The sequence below is a fragment of the Ailuropoda melanoleuca genome, chromosome 7, assembly GCF_002007445.2.
Source record: "Ailuropoda melanoleuca isolate Jingjing chromosome 7, ASM200744v2, whole genome shotgun sequence".
Lineage (NCBI taxonomy): Eukaryota > Metazoa > Chordata > Mammalia > Carnivora > Ursidae > Ailuropoda > Ailuropoda melanoleuca.
This window is the reverse complement of record NC_048224.1, coordinates 9,779,207-9,804,750: the sequence shown is the minus strand read 5'-3', so window position 1 is coordinate 9,804,750 and position 25,544 is coordinate 9,779,207. Positions and strand designations below refer to the sequence as shown.

At 37.2% G+C, this 25,544-nt stretch overlaps 1 protein-coding gene across 11 annotated transcripts in view; it reads left to right on the top strand.

The window, feature by feature from the left end:
- BNC2 (basonuclin 2) overlaps nt 1-25,544 on the top strand; it is a 417,234-nt gene that overhangs the window by 232,148 nt on the left and 159,542 nt on the right. Inside the window, exon 1 of one of the 11 annotated variants that reach the window (XM_034663951.1) lies at nt 8,420-8,442. The exons of the other annotated variants lie outside the window; for them this stretch is intronic. Within the exon in view, the coding sequence (XP_034519842.1) occupies nt 8,440-8,442 (3 nt within the window). The 5' untranslated portion in view covers nt 8,420-8,439. Of the gene's footprint in view, nt 1-8,419; nt 8,443-25,544 lie in introns of those variants that run through there. 11 annotated transcript variants of the gene reach the window in all.

The following is a 25,544-nucleotide window of genomic DNA, read 5'->3' as shown; positions in this document are numbered from 1 at the left end:
TTTAGTAGAGAAACCGCTAAAGCTTTTCTGAGGTTCTTGTAGGGGATCTCTGCTTTGGTAGCTCTCTTATGAGCTGAATTACAATCGAATGTACCAGGGATAGTAAGTTTGAACTCAGAAAACAAGTAGCTCTGTTCGTTGCTTTAGAAATCCGTATCCATCCAGGGCATAGATATTTTTTATTTTATATATCATCTTGAGTTATTAGTCACTATGGAACTCTTGTGATTAATAAGTTTGTGGACATTAAAAACATTATGCAAATCATTCTGAAAAACTTAAGTTAAAAAAATGACCAGAGGGGCAGGCTGGGTGGTGCAGTCGGTTAGACGTCCAAGTCTTGCTTTCGGCTCAGTCGTGATCTCAGGGTCATGAGATTGAGCCTCTCATAAGTTTCTTCCTCCCTTTGCCCTTCCCCTGTGCATGCTGTCACTCTCTCTCTCAAATAAGATTAGATTTATTTATTTATAAATCAAAGATTTGTTTATTTGAGAGAGAGTGCAGGGGAGGGGCAGTGGGAGATGGATAAGCAGACTTTGTGTTGAACTCTGACATGGGGCTTGATCCCAGAACCCTGAAATCATGACCTGAGCTAACGTCAAGAGGTGGACACTTAACTGACTGAGCCATCCAGGTGCCCCATAAAGAAATTTAAAAAAAATCATCAGAATGAGCTGTAGGTTCTTAAATTAATAATGAATAAAACCTGTTTTCCTGTTATTTGTTCTTCATTGCTTCTTTAGAGCAGGCCCAAATGAAAATGGATCTGGGTTTTAGGAATGAAAGACTGAAAAATAAGTAAATAAAATTTTATGATTCTTGGAGCTGTAAAATTTTGAATCTATATCCCCCATTTCCTTCCCTCTCATTTGACAATGACAAAGCTCAGAAAGCTAAAAAGAAGACCATGGTCAAATAACCAACAGTAGACTGAAAAGGACAAGAGTCATGGTGTCTAGATTACCATCCAATAGTTTACATACAATTTTAAATATTCTAGTAGCCACATTACAAAAGTAAAAAGAAATAGGTTATGTTGATTTTAATAGTATATATCATTTAACCCAATGTATCAAAAATTATGTCCATGTAGAGTAGATACAAAAATATGTAAGTAATATGAATATTAGGACATTTTACATTCATCTTTTCATGTTGATTGTTCAAAATCCAGTACCTGTTTTAAACTTACAGCACATCTCAATTTGGACGAGCCACATTTCATGTGCTTAGTGTCCACATATGGCTAGTGGCTACCATCTTAGACATCATAGGTGTAGATAAACACCAGTCCAGTTTTCTTTCCAGCACAACAGTATAATAGCTCAAAAGGGTTGACTTCGATTTTTAAAGTCACTATTTTGGTTAATTTGGGAGAGCTAGTGACTTTGACATATAATTGAAAAAGTAACAAACTTGGAGTAAGAAGCCTTTGCTAGAATCACTTTTGTTCAGGAATCCTCTTTCTCATCAGCACTTTTGATTCCTTGGTAAATAAACACTTAGTGATATGTCAAACAGGTAAATATTTTCAAGTTATTTGTTGATTTTCTTCCTTCTTCACTTTATCCCCTGTGAAGCTATGCTGTCTCAGTTTCCTAACCACAGACATGTTACAGGCAGTGTTGTGAGAGAAGATAATGTCTCTCTCTGTTTCTCCCTTTGGAGGTTGAAGGCAGCATAGCCTGGTGCTGCCCTGAGCTGAGGCTGTCCGCCATCTGTGTAAGGAATTCACAATCCCAGACAAAAGAAATTGGCAAAGTCTTCCCTCTGTCTGTTCTCCAGATCCTCAAGATAGCCATAAAACACCTGGACAAAATCAGCAGGTGATGGCAAGGGAAAGAGAATGATCAGTCACAGGCGTGTTGAATCCTTTGAACATTACTTATGGCCTGGACACTGCTGTCACCAGGCACAGTTTGATCTTGGGTAAGTTTTCTGGAAGAGCTTCATTCCCTGGCTCTGTGACAACAACAGAACCAGATAAGACTGTGGATAGGGGAGAGAAGAGGAGGGCCGAGGCTTCCCTGCCTCGAGGTATAGCAGTTCTAGTGGCGTTACCTTGCTGTGTGTAGGAACACCCTACGGAAATCAGTCCTATCACCAGACGCAGAAAGTGTGCTATTTAGGTCAGTGTTCTTACTGTAAACCTGCTAGAGGAGTTAAAATATTCTCTAGTCTACTTACAGTAACTGATAAAGTATTTTTACAATGTCAGTGCTTGATTGGCGTCATTCATATGCTATGTTTTAAATCTGTTTTCTGCTTTGAATCCATTTTCTGAACTAAAAAAAGAGTTGGCATGATGTCATTCATAGGCTTTTAAAAATGTTTTGTTGTGATGGGCCACACATATCCACACACATACACACTTCCACAACAGCTTGTGTCCGTAGGACTTCTCTGAATGTTTTTGTTAGAGCAAGGGTGAATGTAACACTAAAACCCTCAAAAAAGCCACCCAAACTTATCTGCTCACCATACTCACTTTCTGTCACATGGCTTACTTTCACATCTTTCAGTTTAATGACGTATCCACAAGATCCAACAGATAGTAAAACATCGTTTGGGTTCTCTGATTTTTTCTGTGGTAGTGTTGTGTGCCAGCTCCGTTGCATATCGTAGTCTGGTAGAGAGAGGACAGGTTTCTAATGGACCAGGAATTAGGCAATAAAGAAATGGCACTTTTGCCAGTAGAGGCTCTATGCAAAGTCCTTTAGCTGTTACCTTTTCATCAGTGAGAGTTAGGATTTAATATGGTGGTATTTAGCTTTGTTTGCTGCTGCCAGTTTTAAGGTCCTGTTTTAGCTATGATCTTTATTTCCTGCGAGAGGGCTCAACCAGAGCAGAAGCTGTGCTGTTTAATTCAGAATTATCCTCTCTCCCTTTGGCTCTGTCTACAAATGTAACCCTTTTTCATATAAATGGCGTCAAGCTTCATTGAATTTAGCTCTGTCTTGTTAAGTACATTAATGCTGTGTTCTGTCATTCATTACAGGAGAATTAGTTGTCTATTACAAAGTGGGGGTTTTTGTTTGGAGCCTGGTCTTCATGGGAAGAAGGCCACACGTGGTTTAATTTCTTAAGTGCACTGAATACTGGACTGACTTACTTGAAACTTGTATACCACCGAAAGCGTCATGCAAAATGCTGCTTCTGCCATTGGGAGGCCCACCTTATTTTAAGCAAGAAAACCTAGAAGAGAACACTTATCACCTTCCTTTTAAAAAATCCCCTTTCCCCCCCATGTATTTTGTCACATTTTTTTAGTGATCTATACAGCGTCCTTAGAGTGTGTTAAAGAAAGTGTTAATATCTTAGAGCAGCAGTAATAATAATCCTTTTACTCAGAGTAATCATGTGCTAATCCACTGGTAAGTCAAAAGTATTAGATCATTTGAAATTCATTGTGTCAGCTCCGTTGAAATAACTGGTATGGTGCTGTAAACATTTAGAGAAAGGGAGTCTTTGAACCCAAATAATAATGTCAAATAGTTTGTTAGTGTTACATGCTCATGTTTAAGGGTTTCATAAGCTCAACCCATGGACAAGAGCATTTCAGTTTACATCAGTGTGTAATATATTATTTTAACTGAAGGTTTATTTTTATTTTGTTATTTAGGGAAAGTTTCTTTTCCTCTGGCACTTATGGACTGGGTTTTTATGTTACAGTTTTCGCCCTGCAATCACAGGCAGGTTGGTGTGCCAGGAGGCCTTTTTTTTTTTTTTTTTTTTTTAAAGAAAATTATTCTTGATTTTCTAAAGTACTGTGTTGGGGTTGAATTTTCTCCATGCCCTCTTTTCTTTTCATATTCTTGGGAAGAGCACTGATGTACATGGTAATTTTTCTGTGAATATTGTAGCTGAGACATTTTGTTTCATGATTGCCCCCATGAAAGCCACCCCTCCTTTTCAAATTTTGTAATTCACTTGAATTATTCTCTTCCCCCTTCTCTGCGGCCCCAGTTGATCTATCTTTTTAAGATAGCATTCTTTACTTTATTGATCTGTTTGCCTGACATGGTAGGTGTTCAGTAAAAAAAAAATTTGAATTGCTTCACTTTTACCAAGTGGAATTTTGGTGACTCAATTAAATTTGTTGCCATGTCAATAGATGAATATTTTTGATGATAAATCTTTCTTTCTTCTTTCCTGAAAATCAGTTGAGTTTTGAAAGAGTACGTCTTTATCCAGGTAAATGAGCCCACAACAATTGTTCTCTGACTTTATGAGACCGGTCAACTATTGACTATAGAAGGCATTGTGTTGGAGCTTCCCAAAGTACTAGCTGAATTAACTGTTTTTTTAAAAATGCATAATTTAAGTAATTGAACAGTCCAGGCTCATGTAGAAGGGAGTAATCCATCCTTTCTCTACCTCATGTCCTCACTCCTTGCTTCAACCTGACCTTTGATTTGTAGTTTTGGAAGAATTTGTAGGGTTTGTTAAGTATTATAATATGAAATTCACCTCCTTTTTGATATTGAAATTTATATGTCTTTCCTACTGATTGCATTCTGTAAATAAGAAGAGCCCCCCGAGCATTATATTGGATGTCATGTCTGAAGTCCACTGCCGTGTTCCCTGTGGCTTTCCTCCTGTTGGGTCATCCCTTGAACAGACTTTGATAATGAAAATTTATCTCAAAGAAAGCTTTCTCTGTGTTGTTATAGAATGAACCAAAATCTACGTAGAATAGCTCTAGAGTTTAAATTTGGCCAGAGAGAGAAGTTGTTAAATGCAATCTGAGTATTTTAGGCATGCCCCGGCTCAGAGAACAAGATGGTCTGGTTTAAATCACAGAGACTGTGTGGCTAACCAGCAGACTCCAGCCATCTTAGAGGTCACATGGCCAGGAGGGATTGGTCATGACAGTCCCCAAGGCATTGATTGGCCTCACTGATAGTGTAGCGATACACTACATATGGGACTGGGGATAACTGATAGGATTCCCACAAGCAAGTCTGGCTAGAAGGGTGCATGTCTTAAAAGCTAGTAGCCTTGAAAATTGCTTTTGGTTACTATAAAAATGACACTTGACTTTAGAGGTTAGTTCAGGAATGGTTTGACTGGCACTACTGGGCAAAGGTAGCACAGCATAGTGACAAAAAGCATGGACCCCAGAGCCAGGTTTGAATTCTGTTTCTACTATTTGTACGAGCTGTGAGGCATTCGACAGTTAACCAAAGTCTCTGTCCCCCAGGTTCCTCATTTGTGAATTGGGCACAATAACACCTGTGTGCTACATAGTTTAAATAAATTGTGAGGAATGAATGAATTTACAATGCCTAAAACAGTGCCTGAAATATAACAAATACTGTGTAGTGTTTAAGTCATAAAATAAAACCGAGTGCTGAGAACTGTTAGTGCTTCAGAGAACCATTAGTGAAGCTCTGGAACCTGACCCCTCATTAAGTCAAAGGTTTTAGTACTCTTTTTGCCTGCCACAAAGAACCATACAAATGCGCCGTGCACTGAGAAGCTCCTAGAGGTAACCTCGCGTTTTTTCCCTTCATCCATAGGTGAAACTTGGAGAGGTTGGTTCTAAAGCATGTTGTGAGATTCCCTTGAGTAAAAGTGGGCTGAGTGAACTCCACGTTGATCTAGAAATAGAGCTGTTTTCATAATCCTTTTCATATTGTTCTTTTTTTTAAAAAAAGATTTTATTTACTTAAGAAAGAGAGAGAGGGATAGAGCACAAGCTGGCGGGGGCAGGGGGGAGCAGAGGGAGAGGAAAAGCAGACTCCCTGCTCAGCGGGGACCCGATGCAGAGCTTGATCCCAGGACCCTGAGATCATGACCTGAGCTGAAGGCAGACACTCAACCCATACAGCCACCCAGGCACCCCTCTTTTTTTTTTTTTTCCTTCCTTCCTTCCTTCTGTCCCTCCCTCCCTCCCCTCCTTCCTGGAATGAGAGAGCCTTAGCAGGAGTGGAGGGGCAGAGAGAGAGGGAGAGAGAGAATGTTAAGCAGGCTCTGCCCCCAGCGCAGAGCCTGACACAGGGCTTCATCTCACAACCCTGAGATCATGACCCGAGCTGCTATCTAGAGTCAGACACTTCTCCGACTGAACCACCCAGGTGCCCCTGTTTTGCTTTCTTTGAGTGAAGCATTTGTTCTGAAGCATAATTTAATTTGTCACAGAAGGATGTTTTTTAGCTGCATTTTTTAAAAACCAAAATGATTAACTTTCAATTTACATTTTGCTAAGAAGCTATATCTAATTATCAGTTTTGGTCCAAAAGCAAGTAAGTCTTTGTTTTTTATTCTTTAAGTATTTTTAAAAGGTTTTCCTTATCAATCCTCAAAACATTCAGATGTGTTATATCTTCTTTCCTTTTTGGTTACAGAATAAGTAACTTCATTTGTACTGTATTGCCAAGGTTAAAATGAGGTTGAAGATAGACCATGAAATTTACTTTTATCAATGATCTTCATGATCCCATATTGATTTTCATATTCTCAAATTTGCTATATAGTTGTCTGAATAGGTACTACAGATTTGCCAACATTATGATTTAAGCCTTTCACAGTTACCTGCTGTCATGCACATAACCGAGTTTTGTATTATTTGTGGCAACTGTTTATTATATGGTTACTCAAAGATACAATAATACTTGCACAAATGGCAATGGGGACAGGATGATTCAAATCAGGAAGAAAGCATTCTGTAAAATGCTAGGGAGAACCACTTAAAATTTCCACAAGTGCCAAAGGAGGACCTCTTCAATATAGTTATGGGAACATTAACTGGTCGTGGTTGCCAGATTTGCCAACTTAAGTGGAGTTATCTTGATATAATACAGTTGGACAAAGATGACTGTTGAGTGCATCAGCCTTGGTTTTACATTCTCCTTTTTCATTGACCAGCTGGGAGGCCTTGGCCAAGCCATTGAATCTCTTTGACCTTTGATTTCCTTATCTGTAAAATGCAGATGATAATAGTACCATCCTGCTCAGTCACCATGAAAATTAAATTCATGTATGTCAAAGTATTTACATGAATGTAAAATAGTGAGCCTAGTGCTTGACACATAGCAAGCGCTTGAGAAATAACTCTGAGATTGCTTGCTTTAGGAATATTGAGACCGTTAACCTAACTTACGTGCTATTTTGAAGATGAGCTGTGCACCCTCACTCTTACAAGTGTCACTCCTGTGCTCAGCAGCAAATAGTGCCTGGCTTGGGGCACCATAGTGTGTCAACAGAGCTTCTTTTGAGGGTGGGAAAAAAAGTTAAAAAAATACTTTTTTTGTCCATAAATTAGGAGCCATTTACGTTGGTTAGATTGAATTCTTTGGACTTTCCTTTAGGAAAATATTTTTTTCTAAGTGGCTTTGTTAGCTTTTTAAAATTAAAGTCATCACAGTGAACTGAATTTGGTCCTAAAGGATACATATACTGATTGCGTACTGTATACTAGGCATTGTGCTATGGTTTGGGGAGCTGAAATGAGTAAGACACCATCTTGCTAATAAAAATTTCACACATTAATATTTTGGAAGGGTTTCCAAGTTTTGACCAATGGTGAAATCCCAGGGTGTGTTCCCAACACCCCCTCCCCCAGTATTTTTTTCTTGACGTTTATGACAGTCAAATTTAACATGTTTGGGTTTCAATTCTAAACATTATATATACAAAAAATATATATATATAATTTTATATTATTATTTTTAATAGGACCACTCTAATTTGGTTTTGAGCCTTATTTCATTAGGTTTGGCTCTGGAGGCACATGAACCAGGAATCTGGATTTGTTTTCATTAGTCTTTGTTTCTTTGGGAACAGTTTTCCATAAGGTACTACTCCTTTTGTGGCTGTTACTTTTTGTTATTGTTAAGCCACATGTCACATGATGTCATCTAGGCAATTTGAAATACACAGTCTATCTGGAATCTGAGACAGCTCAGAAAATTTTGCAGTCCTGCATGACACATCCAAATGACAAGCATACTTGTCATCTTTCCTTCTTGGAAATCCCAGGGAATTGTCATAGTCTGCTGTTCTGGTTGCCAAGGATTTCTTACATTGATGGTTGGACATTCTGGGACACAGGGGATCCTAAACAATGGTGAGAAGCCTGGGAGCCTCCCCTTACATTTGTCTATTGTCACTTAAATAAAAGGTAGCAAGCAGGATTGCTTGAACAGAATACAGGGAATTGAGAAAACAGAAGGTAAAAGCTCATCTCCTCTTCCAGAAGAGCTGTATGTGTTGTTTTTGTTATAAATACCTGTTCCGAGGAGTCTGAGTAGTAGTGGTGGAATGCTCCACACCCTGCTGCCACCACCGATTCTGAACAACACATGGCAATTGGGGCTGTCTTTCTCTTTGATTTCAGTTTTCTTTTAAACTTAAAGTTTGCTAAAGGAATATTTTCCTGGATTTCACCCATATAATGGAAGCTTCTCTTGGCCTGCAAAGCACACTGTCGGCATAATGGTCAGTAAGTTTGTGGGTTCCTCATTATTTCTTTAATGTAGTCTATTTCTCTTTACTGTGTGGCTCTGCATTTTAAAGTTGAAAACTACATTGATTTTATTCTTCCTTAAACTTGCACAACAGGTGTATGGTTCTACTAATTATTCCTACCCTGGGAAATTCTCAGTGTTCTTTGTGGTTCACAAATTTAAAATAAATTTTGTTGGCTATATTTTATTTTGGTCTAAATTTGTTTTTCCGACTGCCTTCCTAACCTTATGTTCTCAGGTATACTCTTTTCTAAAGCTCGCGTGGTCTCTGAGCAAGCACATGCTGTTCTGCAGCCATTAGGAGAACTCGTCCATCTTCTTGGGTTGATCTTCTTTCCCCGTCTTGGCTTGTTGAATTCAGTTAAATAGCTTTCTCATGGTGCTGACGGCCCAACACTGTGCTAGGTGTGGGGTTTATGCCAAGTCAAACAAGACATGGTCTCTGACCTTGAGGACCTTCGAGTCCAGTGCCTCTTGAAAGCCTATCCATCTTCCAAACCACCTCCTTCACTAAGCCTTTTCTCATTACCTCAGAAGAAGTAGTCTCTCTCCCCTGAACCCTAAAGCATTTTGTTTATGCCTCTCTTGTCACACTGATCACATTCTACTTTATAGTATAGTTATTTGTGGTCAGGTTTATCTCCCTACTCAGTTGTAAATTCCTTGAGGACGTATTTATGTTTACAGGTCAGGGTTTAGAATTCTGCTTTCCACATAGTAGGTGTTTGATAAATACTTAGTGAATCAATGGAGCCATGAGAATAGAAATTCTGTAGAGAATAGAAATGGTGAGGGGATCTCATTGTATTTTAATATTTTGTACTTATTCAGCATAGTTGAGGGAATGTAATTTTCAAATCCTTGTGTATTATAAGGAAGGTGAAGAGAAATACAAATGCCTAGTTCTCTACATTTGATATGAGAAAGGTAGCTGGGGAAGGGGTAGGGGTGGTAGACTGTTTAATGTGTACAGTATTATATCATGAGGCAGATACTTAATTTCAGGAAACAGCCTAATGAATATGAACACTTGGAAAATTAGTTGTCCATTTCATTAATTGTTTATTTGTGAATGAAAGGGGCTAGTCAGCCTGGACGATTGCTTGGTTTCTGGAAATCGGTATACTAAACTATCTCCAGATGTGGGGAGTAAGAACGGCATCCACATTTTATTGCGTATAACACTTTGCACAATTCACAATTTGAGCTTGGACTTTTTTTTTTGCTTCTGTTTCTAGCACTTCATTTTATTTTAGTGTTAGATCCCTGTTCTCTTTTTCACCTCCTGCAAATTAACTATTAAAATAATTAAAAGGAAACATTTGGTAACGTGCTTTTATTAAAGTTCTGTGGTCTAGTTAGAAGAAAGAGGTTAGATTATTTTAGTATGGAGAAATAATGTTTTTCCTTGAGCTGTTATTTCTTTGGGAAATATTTATGTGATAAATGTACATGTATAAGAATTTTGAAAACTTCTAGTTAAGTCAACAATTGTTCCTTTTTTTCTGCAGGTAAAATATTTAAAATTGACTTGTTATTTCAGAGATTTGAAACATTCTTAGTAAAACTTGGATGACATAGCTTCACAATGCTGCTCTTACAAGTTATTCTTCATTGACTAAACGCAGACAAACTGGGACTTCTTGCCTTAATAGAGTATGAAGTGAGACTTTATTCACCTTGAACTTGGTTTTGGTCTTCATGCAATTATTTAAACAATAACCTTGACATCACTTGATGGTCTTATTCTCTCACCCTCTTTGCAACAAGTGTCCTAAATCCCCTTCTTAGAAGCTGCTTTGGAACCTGGGTTTTGATGGATAACCACTCAAAAATAACATCAAATTGGTGTCTAGGGTTAGATTTTTAAATGTCACTTAAAAATGGCATTTGTGCCATAGTTCACTTTACAGTTATTTTCCAGATAATTCAGAATACTAGAAAAACCCTTCTGGTCCTAGAAGAAAAACTGTACAGTGAACCTTTCTCTTCATCTGCAGGTTGTAGAGGAAATTCTGGCTGGATCCTTTGGTGACTAATTTAAAGTATCTGGCAGGACGATTGATAGCGCCTTTTCTTTGTATTGTGACAAATATATTTCGGCTGCAGTTTATTAACATAATTTAGCACAACCACAGACATATTGTACATATTAGAGCATAGAATTAGAACCATTTTTTGCACATCACAGTCTTCTCTCACTTGTACTTTTTTTTTTTTTTTGACAAGGATCTGGATAATTGCTTCAACAAATGAACTGCTGTGTTCATTTTGTTTCTATAATTTCATAAATTGTTTTCAGGCTAAAACCAAGCAAGCTTTCACTGAGTTAATATAAAGAACCACAGTGTAATTACAGGAGCTGTATTATTAAAAACTATGACAGAAATGGCAGCCTAACTGACAGCTACTTTCCCTTGCTTTATCACAACAAATTAAATATCTCTTTTAAGTGTCAGTAAGCAACAGAGTCTGCTATACATACATCATCTTGAAAATGGGTATGCACTTACGACTAATTATTTTAAGTGTGTATGTGCTGGTGTGCCCCGGGAAAGACGCCATGCACGTGTGGTCTCCTGAATGTTGGCATTCTTGAACTCTGAGGCAATGAAAGGTGAGATACTTTGGATTGGAATGTGAGTTAAGTTGGCTGCAGAGTATGACTATTGAGAGCAGATAGAAACTTCTTTCAGGTGTACGTCGTGTCTTCTTCATTAATTCCATTTAAATTCTGTTGGAGAAACTGCTCAGAGATCCCTATCTCTGTTTCAGTTCACAGATCCATATAACCCTGATAAATTATTGTCATTTAAGTGTTTTGTCAGTTTCTCATGAGACTCTTACCCCTTCAATCTCGTATCTGTAGTCTACTTTTTCTTCCCATACGTAAATTGTTGGGAACTTCAGATTCCTTCTGGGGATATTTAGGAAAAATGTTACTCATTGGCCATTCTTTTCAAGTTTTAGTGAATCTAATTATAGTCATGCATCTGGCGGGCATGAAAACCATTAGATGAGCAAAGAGGGCTCCCAAATGCCACTCCATGAGTGTAATTTAAAATGCTTCAGATTCAGCATATCCTTCTTCAGTTGCTTTATTGGGTACATCTTCTTGTACTGTAATCCTTCTGGTTGCGGTTACATGGTGCGTTCAGTCCTTGCCACTCTTTCCCTCTCCCTTACCATTGTACTGTGTAATATCTATATTGTGTTGCTAGGCTTTTCCTATAGAACTGATCGGCATATATATTATGTTTAACTAGAATATATATGGAATAGAAATGATTTGGTATTAAGAGATAAAATAGAGATGACTCACCCTCTTAAGGGCCTGTCATCCTCAAATAAATACAACTTAAGCAACTGAGTAGGAAGCAGGGAGCAATAAAAATAAAACAAAGCCAAATCTATTTTTTATACCTCTCAATTCAGTCAAGACTGCAGAACTGGACAGGGTGGGGGTGGGGGATGCTGATATTTCTGGCAGTCCTGCAGGAAAGATCTTTCTCCATATTAGGCTGAATTAAGAACCAGAACAGAAAGTGCTTAATGGCACAAATTCTGTAAGTTGCATTCTCTGGCTACAACTTCATAGTCCAGATACCCAAAGAGTTTGTAGCCATGTACATTTATTACCTGTAACACAAGGAAAGAAATAGAAAACTTTGCCCCATTGCTCTAAAGATATAAGGTTAAAGGTCAGTCATGTTCTTGGCAGGCCATACCTGGTTCGTGCCCTGACTCTGTGTTCTCTTATTTAGTTTGTCTTCCAGTTCAGTTCCAAATATATTGCCTTGGAGTAGTTCAAGCTTGCTTTTCACCTTCAGACCTGTAGGCTCCTACTTCATTTCTCCTCAATGAAGCTGTCTCTTTCTCTAGAAGACTGGGTTTAGGGATACATTCTCTGTGTGGTATAGCACCCTGTGTTGATCCAACTGTTCTTGAAATAATTCCTTTACTTACCTTGCAGGCTCAATCCCTTGAGGGTACTGTCCTATAGTACCTTTATTTGCAGTTCCTGGCACAGAGTGGGCACTCAGAAAATATTTGTTTAACTAATGACTTCATTTTGAAAACTTACTATAAAAGCTCTTTGAACCCATGAAAAGTGGCTCTGAAAGGCCCCCCGGGTGCTGTTTTTTCCAGCCAATCAGTGATTAGGCTCAGCCAAGCCTGTACATCAGGCGGCCTCTCATTCCATAGTCTGCTTTGAGCATCTTCATTCCACAGGACAGTGTTCTAGGCACCAAAGGAGCAAACAGATATTCCAGTCCTTTACTGTATAGACTAAATTTGGGTTGAAGATGTGTGACATTTAGGAAGCATAAGTACATGATAAAAGCTAGTATATTGTCATATAAACCTAGAGCGTTGAGGAAATTTGGAGCATTTTCCAACTTATACATTGTCATAGAAGAGGAAGTGGAAGTGGAGTTTGAATTTTGCCTCTTTCAAGTTCACGTGCTAGTGAATGACAGATTTGGAAGTAATACCTCAGTTTTTTAGGTCTCCCTGACTCCTTCCCCCTGTCAGATTCTCTTTTTACCACATCAGCTTCTGTATGAAGTGGTGAGGGCATATCTAAACATATAAACCGCACGTGTGGAAGCCATATATTGTTTAGATCAGAAACATTTTCTTTCAATGCTTATTTTGTCTAAGATAAAGGTTAGTAAACATAATAATAGTTTTCATTTACCATTTACTATGTGTCTGGCTCTGTGTGAGGCTCCAGACAAATGGTCTCTAAAGTATAATAAAAACCCCATGTAAAAAGTAGTATCATTCTGTGGTTACAAGGGAAGATCAACACCTTTCACGTGGTCACACGGTAAGTGAGGAGTACCCTTAGGACAATGGAGGATAAGGGTAGATTTTAGGTAATCACAGCTTTCCACTCTTCTCTTGCCTGCCCTCCCCTGGTATGAATTAGTTGCCTGAACTTACTTACAGTTTCGTTCATTATAAACAGTGCTTTGTGGTCACTACTGGCTGCCAGTCCCACCACGGGGCTTTTGGAAACCAGGGAGTAGATAAAGGTAGTAACAATACGTCGGGGGTACCGGGAACGCTGTGTGATTTAAAAACTGCTTACACGCTGACCTTCATGGGAACCAGATTTCATTTCCTTGTTTTGTGACTTTTTATTAAAGTGTAATTTTGGTTAATTTATAAATTAGATCCCTAGTATTTGTGACTAGAATATTATGGGGCTTTCCATAGGAAAGTCATCACTGCCTCGAACGGGCAGGAAAGTATTGCATTTGGTATTAAGAAGTCTTAAAAAGAACCTTCTCTGATAATGAAAGCATCTGTGTAACATAAGTGAGCGCACTATGCTGTGTTCTCGTAGAGTTGTTAGCTTCTCTGTGTATTATTTTTAACAAGATTAGTAAGGTAGGATAACCAAAAGCACAGTCTCATTATTTTTTGCCTTGAACATGTATTTCATAAGAATATAATAAAATTATTTATTCACCTCTAAGTGTAACCTTTATCACAGCTCCCCGTGTTCACCTGTCAAGGCTGAAACAGAAAAAATTTCACAAACAAAAGTTGAAATGGTTATGACCAGGTTTATAAACATGGAGTAGGTCCTGTGTTGCTTTTAAATGGCACCTCATGGGAACAGCACCCCCTTTTCTCTGTATTTCTTTATGATTGCCTCTTTATTTTCTCAAGTTTTTTTCCTCTGAGGTTTCATTTTACTTTTATCAAAGTGAATCCATTTTATATACTTATTTAAGTATTTATGTCCCCCTCTAATCCATTCTTCACAGTCTGCTGGGGTGGTTTTTTTCTTTTTTAAATTATTATTACCTTTAAAGAGAATCCCTTTAAAAAATATTTTTCTCCATTCTCTCAACCTTTTGTCCTCTGTACATTTCTTTATTCACCATTCTAAATACACATGCAGACTAGTTTATAAATAATCCGTTCTCTTACGTAGGACCCCAAACTTGCTAATTATTGAAGTTGGAAGCCCTTTCTTCCATTCTGTGAATGGATCTTCCAAATGGCTGATGTAAAAAAGGATCATTCTTGAAAGGTTGGACTAACTCCTTATTAAATTTCACCTAATCAATATGTATATCAGTGTGTACTCTGAATTGTAAAAATACTAATTTTCATGACTCCAGTCTGCTTTGGCACTGTAATATACTCCTATTTCATATTGTTTGAAATTCTCACTTTGGGTTCTGACAGTAAGAAAAACTTTCATTCGGTCCATCTTACATGTTAAATAAGGGAAAAATTATGTAGTACTTTTTTTTTTTTTTAAAAAAGATCTTATTTATTTGAGAAAGAGCAAGAGAGAGAGAGAGCAGGGGGGGAGGCAGACTTCCTCACTAAGCAGGGAGCCCAATGTGGGGCTCGATCCCAGGACCCCGGGATCATGACCTGAGCTGAAAGCAGATGCTTAACCAACTGAGCCACTGAGGTGTCCCTGTAACACTTGTTATTTTATGGTAGTCATGGGACATAAATAAAGATTTCAAAACTTGGAGGCAGTAAAGTCTATGGTTTATAGCCTGGATGGTGGACTAGATTTGGCAGGAGTTAGAATCCTGGGAAGGTTAGTTTTTGTCTCTGTGCTTTGGTTTTCTTACCTATAAAATAGAGATAAAAATAGTGTGATACCCTCCTAATTGGGTAACTTTCAGGGTTAAATGAATCTTTCTGTGTGGAGTGTGTAAAACAGTGTGTGGTATATAGTAAGTACATGAGAAGGAGAATTGTTGGCCAATATTACTACCAGACTCTCCAGACAGGATATGAAATATGCAAAGAAAATAATATATTCTTAAAAACACGATCTTAAAGTAGGATATTTCGTCTCTTCATTCTTCTTACTCATTTATTTCTAGTGAACTGGTACTTCTCATATCGACAGAGCCTGTTCAGCTTGTTTTAAAGAAAGCAGTGGAAGTCTTGAGTGTGCTGTTTTTAAAATAATGATTTGTTTTTTGACGTGTGTGAGAAGATGTTTTATGAAGTCTATATTGAAGAAGATGTGCCCATTAAGAAAATTTATTCTCTATTTTTGTAATTCCCAAGAATGGGGAGATTTGTTTGATATAGTCCTTATTCATTTAACTAAAACACATAAAAACAGACTGACAACCAGAAATATTTTTATCTTTTGTTTTACAAGGTCTATTTGTTTATTAAGGTAAAATCCACATAATGTAAAATTCACCACTCACAGTGTACAATCAGCGGCTTTTGGTACAGTTACAACATTGTGCAGCTATCACCACTATCTTTCAAAATCCTTTTTATTGATAAGGATTTGTTATATTTAAAGGAAGTTTTATGAATTTTGCTTTGAATTCAAATGATGTCGTGCAGCTTTTTAAAAACAAACATAGCAGTTAAGTGTTTTATAAAATGAAAGTATTGGAATATAATGAAAAATAACAGTATTCCTTCTTTTTTATAAAATGCTTCTTTTTTAAAAAACACTGTGTACACACCAGTTCCAGAAGAGGAAGGAAGAAAGACTGAGAGAGGTGTTTTAAGATCGAGCCCAGATATCTGCTTTTAATGTTATATTTCTGTTGAATAAGCAAGAAAAGTGTTAATGCTCTCAAAATCATGAACTAATTTGAACAAGAAAAAAAACTGTTTCATCAACATCCAAGTCAAATAAAACTTGAGACCTTTATTATTATTTTTGTAAGATTTTATTTAATATACAAACCAAAATTTTATTTACTAGAATTCATGTACCTTTGTATCTTCTTATATTTGATTTGAGTAAGGAAAACATTAACAATTTATATGAAAATTATAAACATGTTATAATCGGAACTATGACAATATTCCATATTAGGTGTTTTATAGGACGTCTAATTTGTTGGAGCTTGAGAGAAAGGTTTTTAAGAAGACCTAAACAGAAGAATTTTCAAGAAAAAATTTACATCCCTCATGCTTTGTATTAATAGGGGCAGCAACAATAAGGTGATGTTTGAGGTATTGGCTTTCGTGAAGCCCCCTTAAAATAAAACATGACTGAAAAACCTCCTGTTACTGCCAGATGTACTTCCATCCTCTTGGTTCTATCTGCCCTGGATTATCTTGAACAAAAAAGGGTGTTCTGATTATTGGATACCTCTATTACAAAAATGTTTGAGGTCTGCTTATTGCTAATAATGTTTATGTATACTATGGATATTTAATGTTTGAAAATGATATTCTTCAACGAAGCAGTTTTGCACATGGACAAAGAGTATGATTTTTATGGTGGATTAGTTAGGACAAACCTGATTATTAAATGTTTAACAAGTATTTGTTTACATGGGTAGTATTTAATAAATGTGTGTTTTTAAATTCACATTGTAAAGAACATGAAATTAAAAATTCTAACAGATTGTAAGTATTCTTGTGTAGTGTTAGTATTCTATCTGATGCTATGAGTGGGAGTAAATGTTACTTTTAGCCCTGTCACAACCCTTGCACCTGGGTATAATGCTGGATTAGAGCCCCAGCCTTGACTTTGCAACAGAAGTGTGAACATTCCTGTTTGCAGTGCCTGACTTCATCCTTTCCTGGACTAAGGAGGTGGATTGCTTTTGCATCTTAATAGATTTAATCAAATCTAATACTAGTTTGACAACTGCAGGTATAAAGGATAATCATCAACAGCTTTTCAAAACACAGAATGCTGTTCCAGAGCGATATTCCAGTAATGGATATCTTGTTATTAGTGCTTCCCAAAAATTTTAGTGGATGACCCATAGAATGTTCTTAATACATGCAGAGAGACAGCTCCCTCTATTTCTAAAGTTCATCATTTTATTAGGTAATATTGTATATCGATATTATAGGGAATGAAGGAATAACGTAGAGGAGAGAAGGGGATGAAATGAGAATTGGGAAGCATTAAATGATAAAAATCTACCTTCCTGGATGCAGTTAATACAGAAATGTAAAAATGTTCCCATCTGTCTAAGCCATCATTTTCTGATGTAGTCCCTGGAGGAAGTGGCTGAAAAGTCATTTCCACCTAATGGGTTGTTAGGTTGCCTCTGTACAGTAAGTTGGTGGTTGCAGCCCACTTCCTCTAAGACAAAGGGCTGTGTCTCTAAAACCCCATCACAACTGACACTAATTGGCATTGCTGTCGGCCCCGAGCTGTGCAAGCAGGCCTGCGTGGGCATACAGTGGGGCGCGCTGATGGTGTGTGTGGTACCAAGGGGAGGACTTTTTCTCATATTTTGCTAGTGGGTACATATATTTTGCTTTTACTTTTCTGACCCCTGTCCCTGCAGTTTATATCCTCTTCAGCATTGTTACTTGACTTGGGGAAAAATTCGTTGAAAGCCCCTTTGCTGAGCATGGTGTCATTGGAAGGTATCCTCACCTTTTATACTGTTGGGGATTCCAAATACTATCACTTACCTGTGAAAATCTCTACTAAGTAATTAAAATTATCAGTAGTAAATATAGTAAATCAACAGACAACCTTTCATCTCACATTTTTTATGCACCTAATAAACTGACATTTTTGTTTTATTTTTTTCTTAAATAAGAAGCCAGAAGAGGGCATATCAGTCTTTCAAAAATCAGTTTGGGAGCCATTTGGCCCAATTCACTTACAATTACTGTAAATTAGGAGACGAACCTGCTTTGTATTCATAAGGGTCTGGAGCAAAGGATTAGTTGCTGCAAGCGGTTTGGAATGACAAAAAAAAAATATGAAAGCAGATTAGCACCCTGTCCTTGGAAATTTTTAAGTATGTCAAAACTTGATTGCTGTATATGACTCCAGACTTTGATGATTATGTACAAGGGAGGGGACTGGGAAGAAGAGAAGCATTGCTGAGCAGATATGTTGGAGGGGCACTTTCCTATACATTACTTTTCAAAATGTGCAGATATTACCTGACTTCCATTTATAGGGAAAGGAACTGCAGTCATTGTCAGTTGTAGGCAAACTCTCTACTTTCTTAAATGCATATTGAAAAATTGGTGAGTGGTGGCAGAAGGGAGGAAGGGAATTACTAAGGGAATTGATTAGTCATATGAATCATTCATGTCTCTTGCCTGCATCCATTTAAAATGCAAACAGATAGCCATTTAGGCACCCAGACCCTGGCCCTTTCTAGCTTCCTCTTCCCCCCTCCATCAGTTTCAGGCTCAGGGGTATGTCATGGGATCTTGCTTCAACAGTTGGCTGGGACCACAGCTCCCGTGAGAGGCCCTGCTTTCTAACATTGGAAAAGCTCCTGAGGCCTTGTCAGGAAACTGCTTACTTCCTTCACAGTATCCAGAGGGATATGAAACAAGTTTGGGGTTTCCCTTCGCCCCTGAAGTCCTTCAAGCAGAGCATCTTCTTGCATTTATGTCTTTTATCTAGTTCTCAAAGGGGACCATTCCCAAGCATCTTTGGGGTACCACACTAATATAAACTCTTCCAGGGCTGAGACTAGGGTGAGGCCACTGAGGTGCCCAGGGTGTGAAATTCTAGGAGGTGCTCCCTTTGGGGGTCATGCATGGTGTTTGAGATGCTAATTCATTAATTCTGAAGTGTGGTCCTGGCAACCTGTACTTCTGCAGGGTGCCATGGATGATTCTTACATATATCTGTTCTCTTTTATATTTAATAGATATGAGTTGTTTTGCTTTGTTTTTTAAAGAAGTGGAAGCATTTGGGCAATAGCAAAAGAGGATGAGATAGTGCTAAGAAACTTTGTTTTCTCAGCACATTGATAAACCTCACCTTCATTGTAAACTCCCCTTGCTTTGTCTACAGTGTTGAAACAATAAAAGAAAAGATGCACCAACCCATTTTCTGTGATTTCAAATGAAAGCAAGAAGTAGTTTCATATTGGAAGCACTATTTGTACATGTTTTACATTCCTCACCCCGTCCTCTTTATATGTTTTGTGTTCTCAGACATAAAGGTAACATATCTGACAGCCATGTGCAGAGTCTTAAGTTATTAACTCTGGTGTAACAGAATAGCCCCACACACAAACAAGCTTTAGTAGTTGATACAACACTACCACTCTATACTTCCTTTGGCACCAGAGGATTTTTCCTCCTCATCATTAACTTTTTAAAATTAAGCAGATTAATTTGGGGGGAAAAAATCTCTATTTCAGTGAACTGGCACACAGAATCAAAAATATTTTGCATGGAAGTAAATACCGAAAATGATGTTTTGGCAATTAGAGTGTGGCTAAATAAGCATTATATAGTCTAACTCTAAAGTCTGTTAGTATCTGATGAAGAGGCAAAAAGCTGAATGTATCTGTAGACTAGTTGTCTAAAGGAAAATAAGACTGCAAGTATATACCCACTTAAAATTCTATCACTCCTACTTTTATATACAAGGCATACCATCTGGCAGCTATGCTTTGGTGTTAACTTGAACGCAGGTAATATATTTTACAATTAAAATAATAGCTCCACATTTACTGGAGATGATCAAACATAAAATATTAAAACGTGTTCACTGCCAGCTCTATAGGTATTAAGATACTGTTTCCGTTAAATCATATTGAATTGTGCTTTCCTGATCTATTTATGGGTTAACCCAAGTGGAACATACTAATTGTTCAAATAGTCTAAGAAATAGTGATCTTACAACACTGTGAGGCACTTTGCAGAAATATGGCGTGTACTCTGTTTTCTTGTGTTTTTTGTTTTTGTTCGCCATGGATGTCCAGTTTTATGAAGAGCAGTGCCTGTGGTCTGTGGTCATCTACTTAGGGTCCCTCTGGAATTATTCAAAATACATAGTGTAGACCAGGCATAGGCTTCTGATACATCAGGGTTCTGAATGTGGGTGAGTGATAAATGCAGCAAAACTTTATTGGTTGCTGCTGTCTTCCTTTATCATTCTTTGTAGACCAACAGAGCGAGTTTGTGTGTATTTGATCATCCAGTCCTCCGATAATGTGTATTGACTTGTCTGATGGTGATCGTGCTGAAGAGGTGGGGACACCACAACATATAGCAGTACCTTCTGAATCATTTCATTAAAGAAAAGTTGGAATGTATGAAAGTGTTAAACATCTTAATATATTACCTCTTTTTCATGTATTACTTCACCTACTAACCAGGATTCTTTAATAGTCTGACCATTTCTTTCCTTTCCAGAGCAAGAAAGCAGATTGAGAAGATTTCATTAGTCTGTACAGGGAATTCAAATTGACTCCCTCAACCAACTTTTCACCTTTACTGAAAGACAAATTGAGGGAGCTGTTCATTTGGAGATGTTAGAAGGATGTGCGTGTTTGGCATTGAAGGCTGTTGTATGGTAGGCTTTGGTTCTTAGCTATCAGGGTGTCTTGCAGCAAGGGAATCAGAATTTTGAATTTGTTCCTCTTACTCTTGACCCTGAGAAAGTTGTAAATGACTGTAGCACAAGTTAGGATTTAACCCTTCAAATCATTTGAATGTGGTTGACGTTAAACTCCTATCCCTGATCGTTTTGCATTCAAAATTTAGTTAGGAGGGAGCAGATGGCATATTTGTGTTTTACAAGTTCTAGCCTTGTCTTTGGGGTAATAAATTTAGCAGAATGAAAGCGCTATGACAGACCACATACATTTTAAAAGTGTTACTCTTTAATGTTTAGTTGTGTTTATATAGTGTGAATGGATTCTTGAGGCTGCAGTTTTACATGTAGTCATCCTTGAGGTGTACTCCTGTTCATTTCTTCATATTAAAGCCACAACTTGATATTTTTGGTCACACTCGGATCAGAGAAGAACAGGGGCAGCAGCAAAATACTGACTTTAAAGAAAGAATATCAAAGAAAATATATTTTGGTGCTTGGCTTTTTAAAGAATGGGGAGTGTGGCATTTCATTGCTAGGTAGAAGCAGTAAGTATTGCCAAAGGATATTATACATTGATTGTGACAGGGCTAGGGCCTGGCTCATGAACTGTGATGAGTCTGGTTTTCCTTTTTTTGGCTTCAGGTACACAGTGTGTGTGTGTGTGTGTCTGTCTGTCTGTCTGTCTGTGTGTGTGTCTGTCTGTGTGTGTAAGTCGATTTTGGGAGCAGAAAAATGGTAATGGTAGAGAAGAAAGTATTCTTTTCTATACTGATAGAGAGACCTAAAGTTAGAATGTTACTAATATTGCCTAGAAGATGAGCTAGGTATGCAACCTTAAAATAAGGTAGTTTTTTTAAATGTTTCTTACAATGGTTACTGGAGTCTTTCACAGCCAAGCTGATTGAGACTTTTTACTCTTGTCACTCTTACCTGAATTCAGATGACCAGGAAATGATTTCTGCACAGCAACTTGCATATTTTGGTAATGCATTCTATATATTTTATGGATTATGTGAATTTTATAATGTCTGTTTTCTTTTCCTTTTTTTTTATATAGTGTCTATTTTCAGATAGATATCCCTGGAATTTGTAGGTGTTATTCACTCACACACATTTTAGCCACTTAATTAATTAATTTTTTAATAATTAATTTATTATTTTGAGATTCCCAAAATATTCCACGTTATGTCTACTCAAAAGATTTCTCTGCCTTTGTTTTTCCCCAGTATGCCAATACTTAGCAACATGATTTTAATGTAAATTATACATTGATAGCCTCTTAGCATTCTATCAGATTTCAATTTCTTTAAGAAAGTTATTATGCAACCAAAATTTGACAGATAAATGTAAAGTGTCTAGCAAGTGATGTGAATAGTAACAGATTTTGCTTCATTTCTGTCAGCTTTCTGCACTACTGGTATTAATATTAGAGTATATGGTTCTTGTTCTGTGCAGGTATATACAAGGGTCTTTTTTGTCAAGGGGTTATGTCTGCCTGTACTGAGAGACAAATTATTGGTTTGGAATCCTTAATTATTTAATAAAGGGATTTTCTGAGAACTCAAAATATAGATTTAAATCCCTGAAACTAGAGGGGACAAACTAGGAAAACCAGACAGATGAAAGAATATCATCTTTATGTGAGAGATGAATTATGATATTCAAAATCACATCCAGCTTTGTAAAAAAAATAAAAAGTGGATTTATTCTATACACTAAGATTATGGGAAAAATGACATGAAAGCACATGCTGATAAAGCTTGTGCCTTCTGGTGTATAAAGCAAATATCTAAATATATGTCTATTTGTGTCCATATACAGAGTTAAAGGACAGTTTTCCACGAAATAATGCATTCCTTTAGAATTGCTGTAGATTTTCGTAATTTTTAAAACATTCCTATTGTAACCTACATCAAAAGGGCAGCCAGGGTTTTTGTGTCTGACTATACATATGCATTATAAAAAAGTGAGTCTACTGTAATTACCAGTTTGCAGAGCGAATTCCTGCAGGGTTTGTACTCTCCCCATTAGTAAAAGAGATAAGTTGAAATGTATTAAAATTTCACTGTACAACTGGGAGTTTTTGTTCACAGTAAATGTGTTAATGTTTCTTCATTGCTTGACTGTTTGTGTTTAAATTTAGGCAGCGTGCCCAACAGGGACAAAATTATAGGATAAAGCTATGTATAAAAGAAAATCCTTCTGAGAGCACCAATAAGGCTCTTTTAAAAATAAGCAGTTACATATAATAGTACATGGCTGTAGCCACAGAGAAAAGTTTTATCTGTCTATTTCAGAATTATTGGAATTTTTCTTTCTCTTGTGTAAAAGTTAAGAGGATTGAGTTTATGTCAATAGCTAATACACTTTGATGTAAAAACATTTATTATTTTATTCAGTGTTACTCCTGTAAAAGAAAAGAGAAAAGATTCCTTCTTGTTGTTCTTATGATGAAGAGAGACTAATAGCATTTTGAGAGAGAAGTGATAGATCACATTTTCTTCCCTAGGAAAGAAAGTCATTCTTATTAAGAATTCTAATTACAGCCTGTTATATTTTTGGAGCATTTTTCTCTGCTTTTCTTCCTTGCCACAAACTTAGTAAATACATTTATTCACATAGATGGCTTACATTTAAAAAAATTAATCTGCAACCACTATCACCTAGTGTGAATACATAATGAAATTCACAAATACAGGATAAAGCTGGTATTTCTCTGTAGTCTAGAGTGGGCAGAAGTTGAAGTTATCTGTAAACACCAGCTATATATGCTTCAGCCAGCCCCCTCCTCTCTCTCTTAAATGTGGAAAACATATTGTAGTTCCTACTGTTTGCCTTTTGTAGGTTTATTTTTTTTTCCTGCTTTTCCACACGTGAAGATGAAAACATTTGCCAGTATCCATATGCCATCTTAAATGTCTCCACGTGCCTCACGCTACAGACTCTCACAACCTATGCAAAGAAGCAAAAATAAAATATAAATGTTCATTTTTAAATGCTGCTATCCTAGAAATAGTGTTTTGTAATTAGTGATAATGTATGCAGGTAAGTGGAGATAGATCCGGGGGGTGGGGTGGGGTGGAGGATACGTGTGTATGTTTATGCTTTCATTTGTTTGGATCCATACATTCAAGGATCCATAGGAAAATGTGAAAAGCCCATGAATACTTCCTGTTGTGCATGAGCTTTCCACCATAAAATGTATTTTTCCCCTTAAAATAGGTTGGTTCACCAGAGAGAGAGAGAGAGATGCGTTTAATCCTTCCTCCTCTACACTGTTCTTTAAAAAGTAAATTCTTAACTGATAGACCTTGAAGTCCTTTAGAGCTATTACTTTCTTTTGGCTAATTCGTAGAAAGGCACCATACGAAAATTGGATTTTTGATCTGATGGAGTGATTTTTGAGTTCTTATGAACCATTTATAGTCTATCAAGTAAATCCTTCTTAGTTCACGGATTATTGACCCAATGGACCATATTAGCTGCTTCGAAGCTGTTATAGGCCATTATGTTGATTCAGCTGACACACATGTGAACCCAGTCCACATGCCCAAGATGACATTAACATTGTTCTGGAAGACTCCTTTTTTTTTTTTTCTACGAGGCTTTCTATTTATTTCTTAATCTTCAAGAGTTAGCTCAGAGTTCCTGACAACCATTGCACAGTTTCTCTGTTTGCTCAGTGAAGTTGAAGGATTTGTTAGCAGCTGGGTAGTCTGTTTTTTGCCATCTTTCTCTATATGTCTCTCTTTGTCTTTTAACCAACTAATCCTTACAAGAAAAAAGAGAATAATGTTTTTTCAGTACTCTGGGGCACATTTTACCCTCAGATACTTACAGATTCCATAGAAATTTTGATATTTCTCTGAGCATCTGAATGTAGCCCTTTGAATTTTAGAAAACCACCTTTTAGAAGAAATGATAATACTGTGTTTGTGTTTTTAAAAAATGTATTACCTGAGAGGTTTCACTTGAAAAATTCTGGCGACTCTAGCCAGTGGTAAAATCAAGATGTGCCTTTAGTGATTTATATGAGGCTCTAATGAAGCCAGTTCAGGTCTCAGCACGGACCCTTGGGGAATCAGTGACCTAACATAAATAACGTATAAGAGGGCATGTAGACTGTTCATCATATCATTATTATTATTTGTAATAGGTATGATTCCTGAGGTGATATCTGCTCTTGGGCAAAGAAACATAGTCTTTCATAATCAGGCATAATTATGATGTACAGTTATATATGCACAATGGAAAGCATTAAAATGTTTGTTGAGATACACTGCTTACTAATGGGCAGTCCCAAGACAGGTAGAAATAAGGTGATATAAAATGAACCAAGTGTTCTTAGGAATACCTTGTGTCACTTTTTTCAGATTTTGGCCTTTCTTAATATAACCATTTAAAGACTCCATAGAAGGCTGTTCAGAGTTGCTTTCTCTGTCTAAAATGTACTATTTTATGGAAAATCCTAATATAAATTAACTGCTTACTTTTCACCTTTTCAAGTTGCTTAAACCTTTACCCACACCTCTCCCTTTGAGTGTAGTTTAGTCCACATCTCTTATTCGGTTTTAAACTCCTGTTGGAACTAAAAAAAAAAAAGTATCTGAGGAAATCTCACTGTGGAGGGAGGGTAGCAAGGGGGATTATTTAGCTTCTTGCCTTTCATACACAGGCAGAGTGGAAGGAGCCCTGCGTTACTATCTGTGGCCATTTAAGGACATCTCAGAGCCTCATTTTCTGCTGTTTGAAAAATCTCTAATTTGGGGGATTTT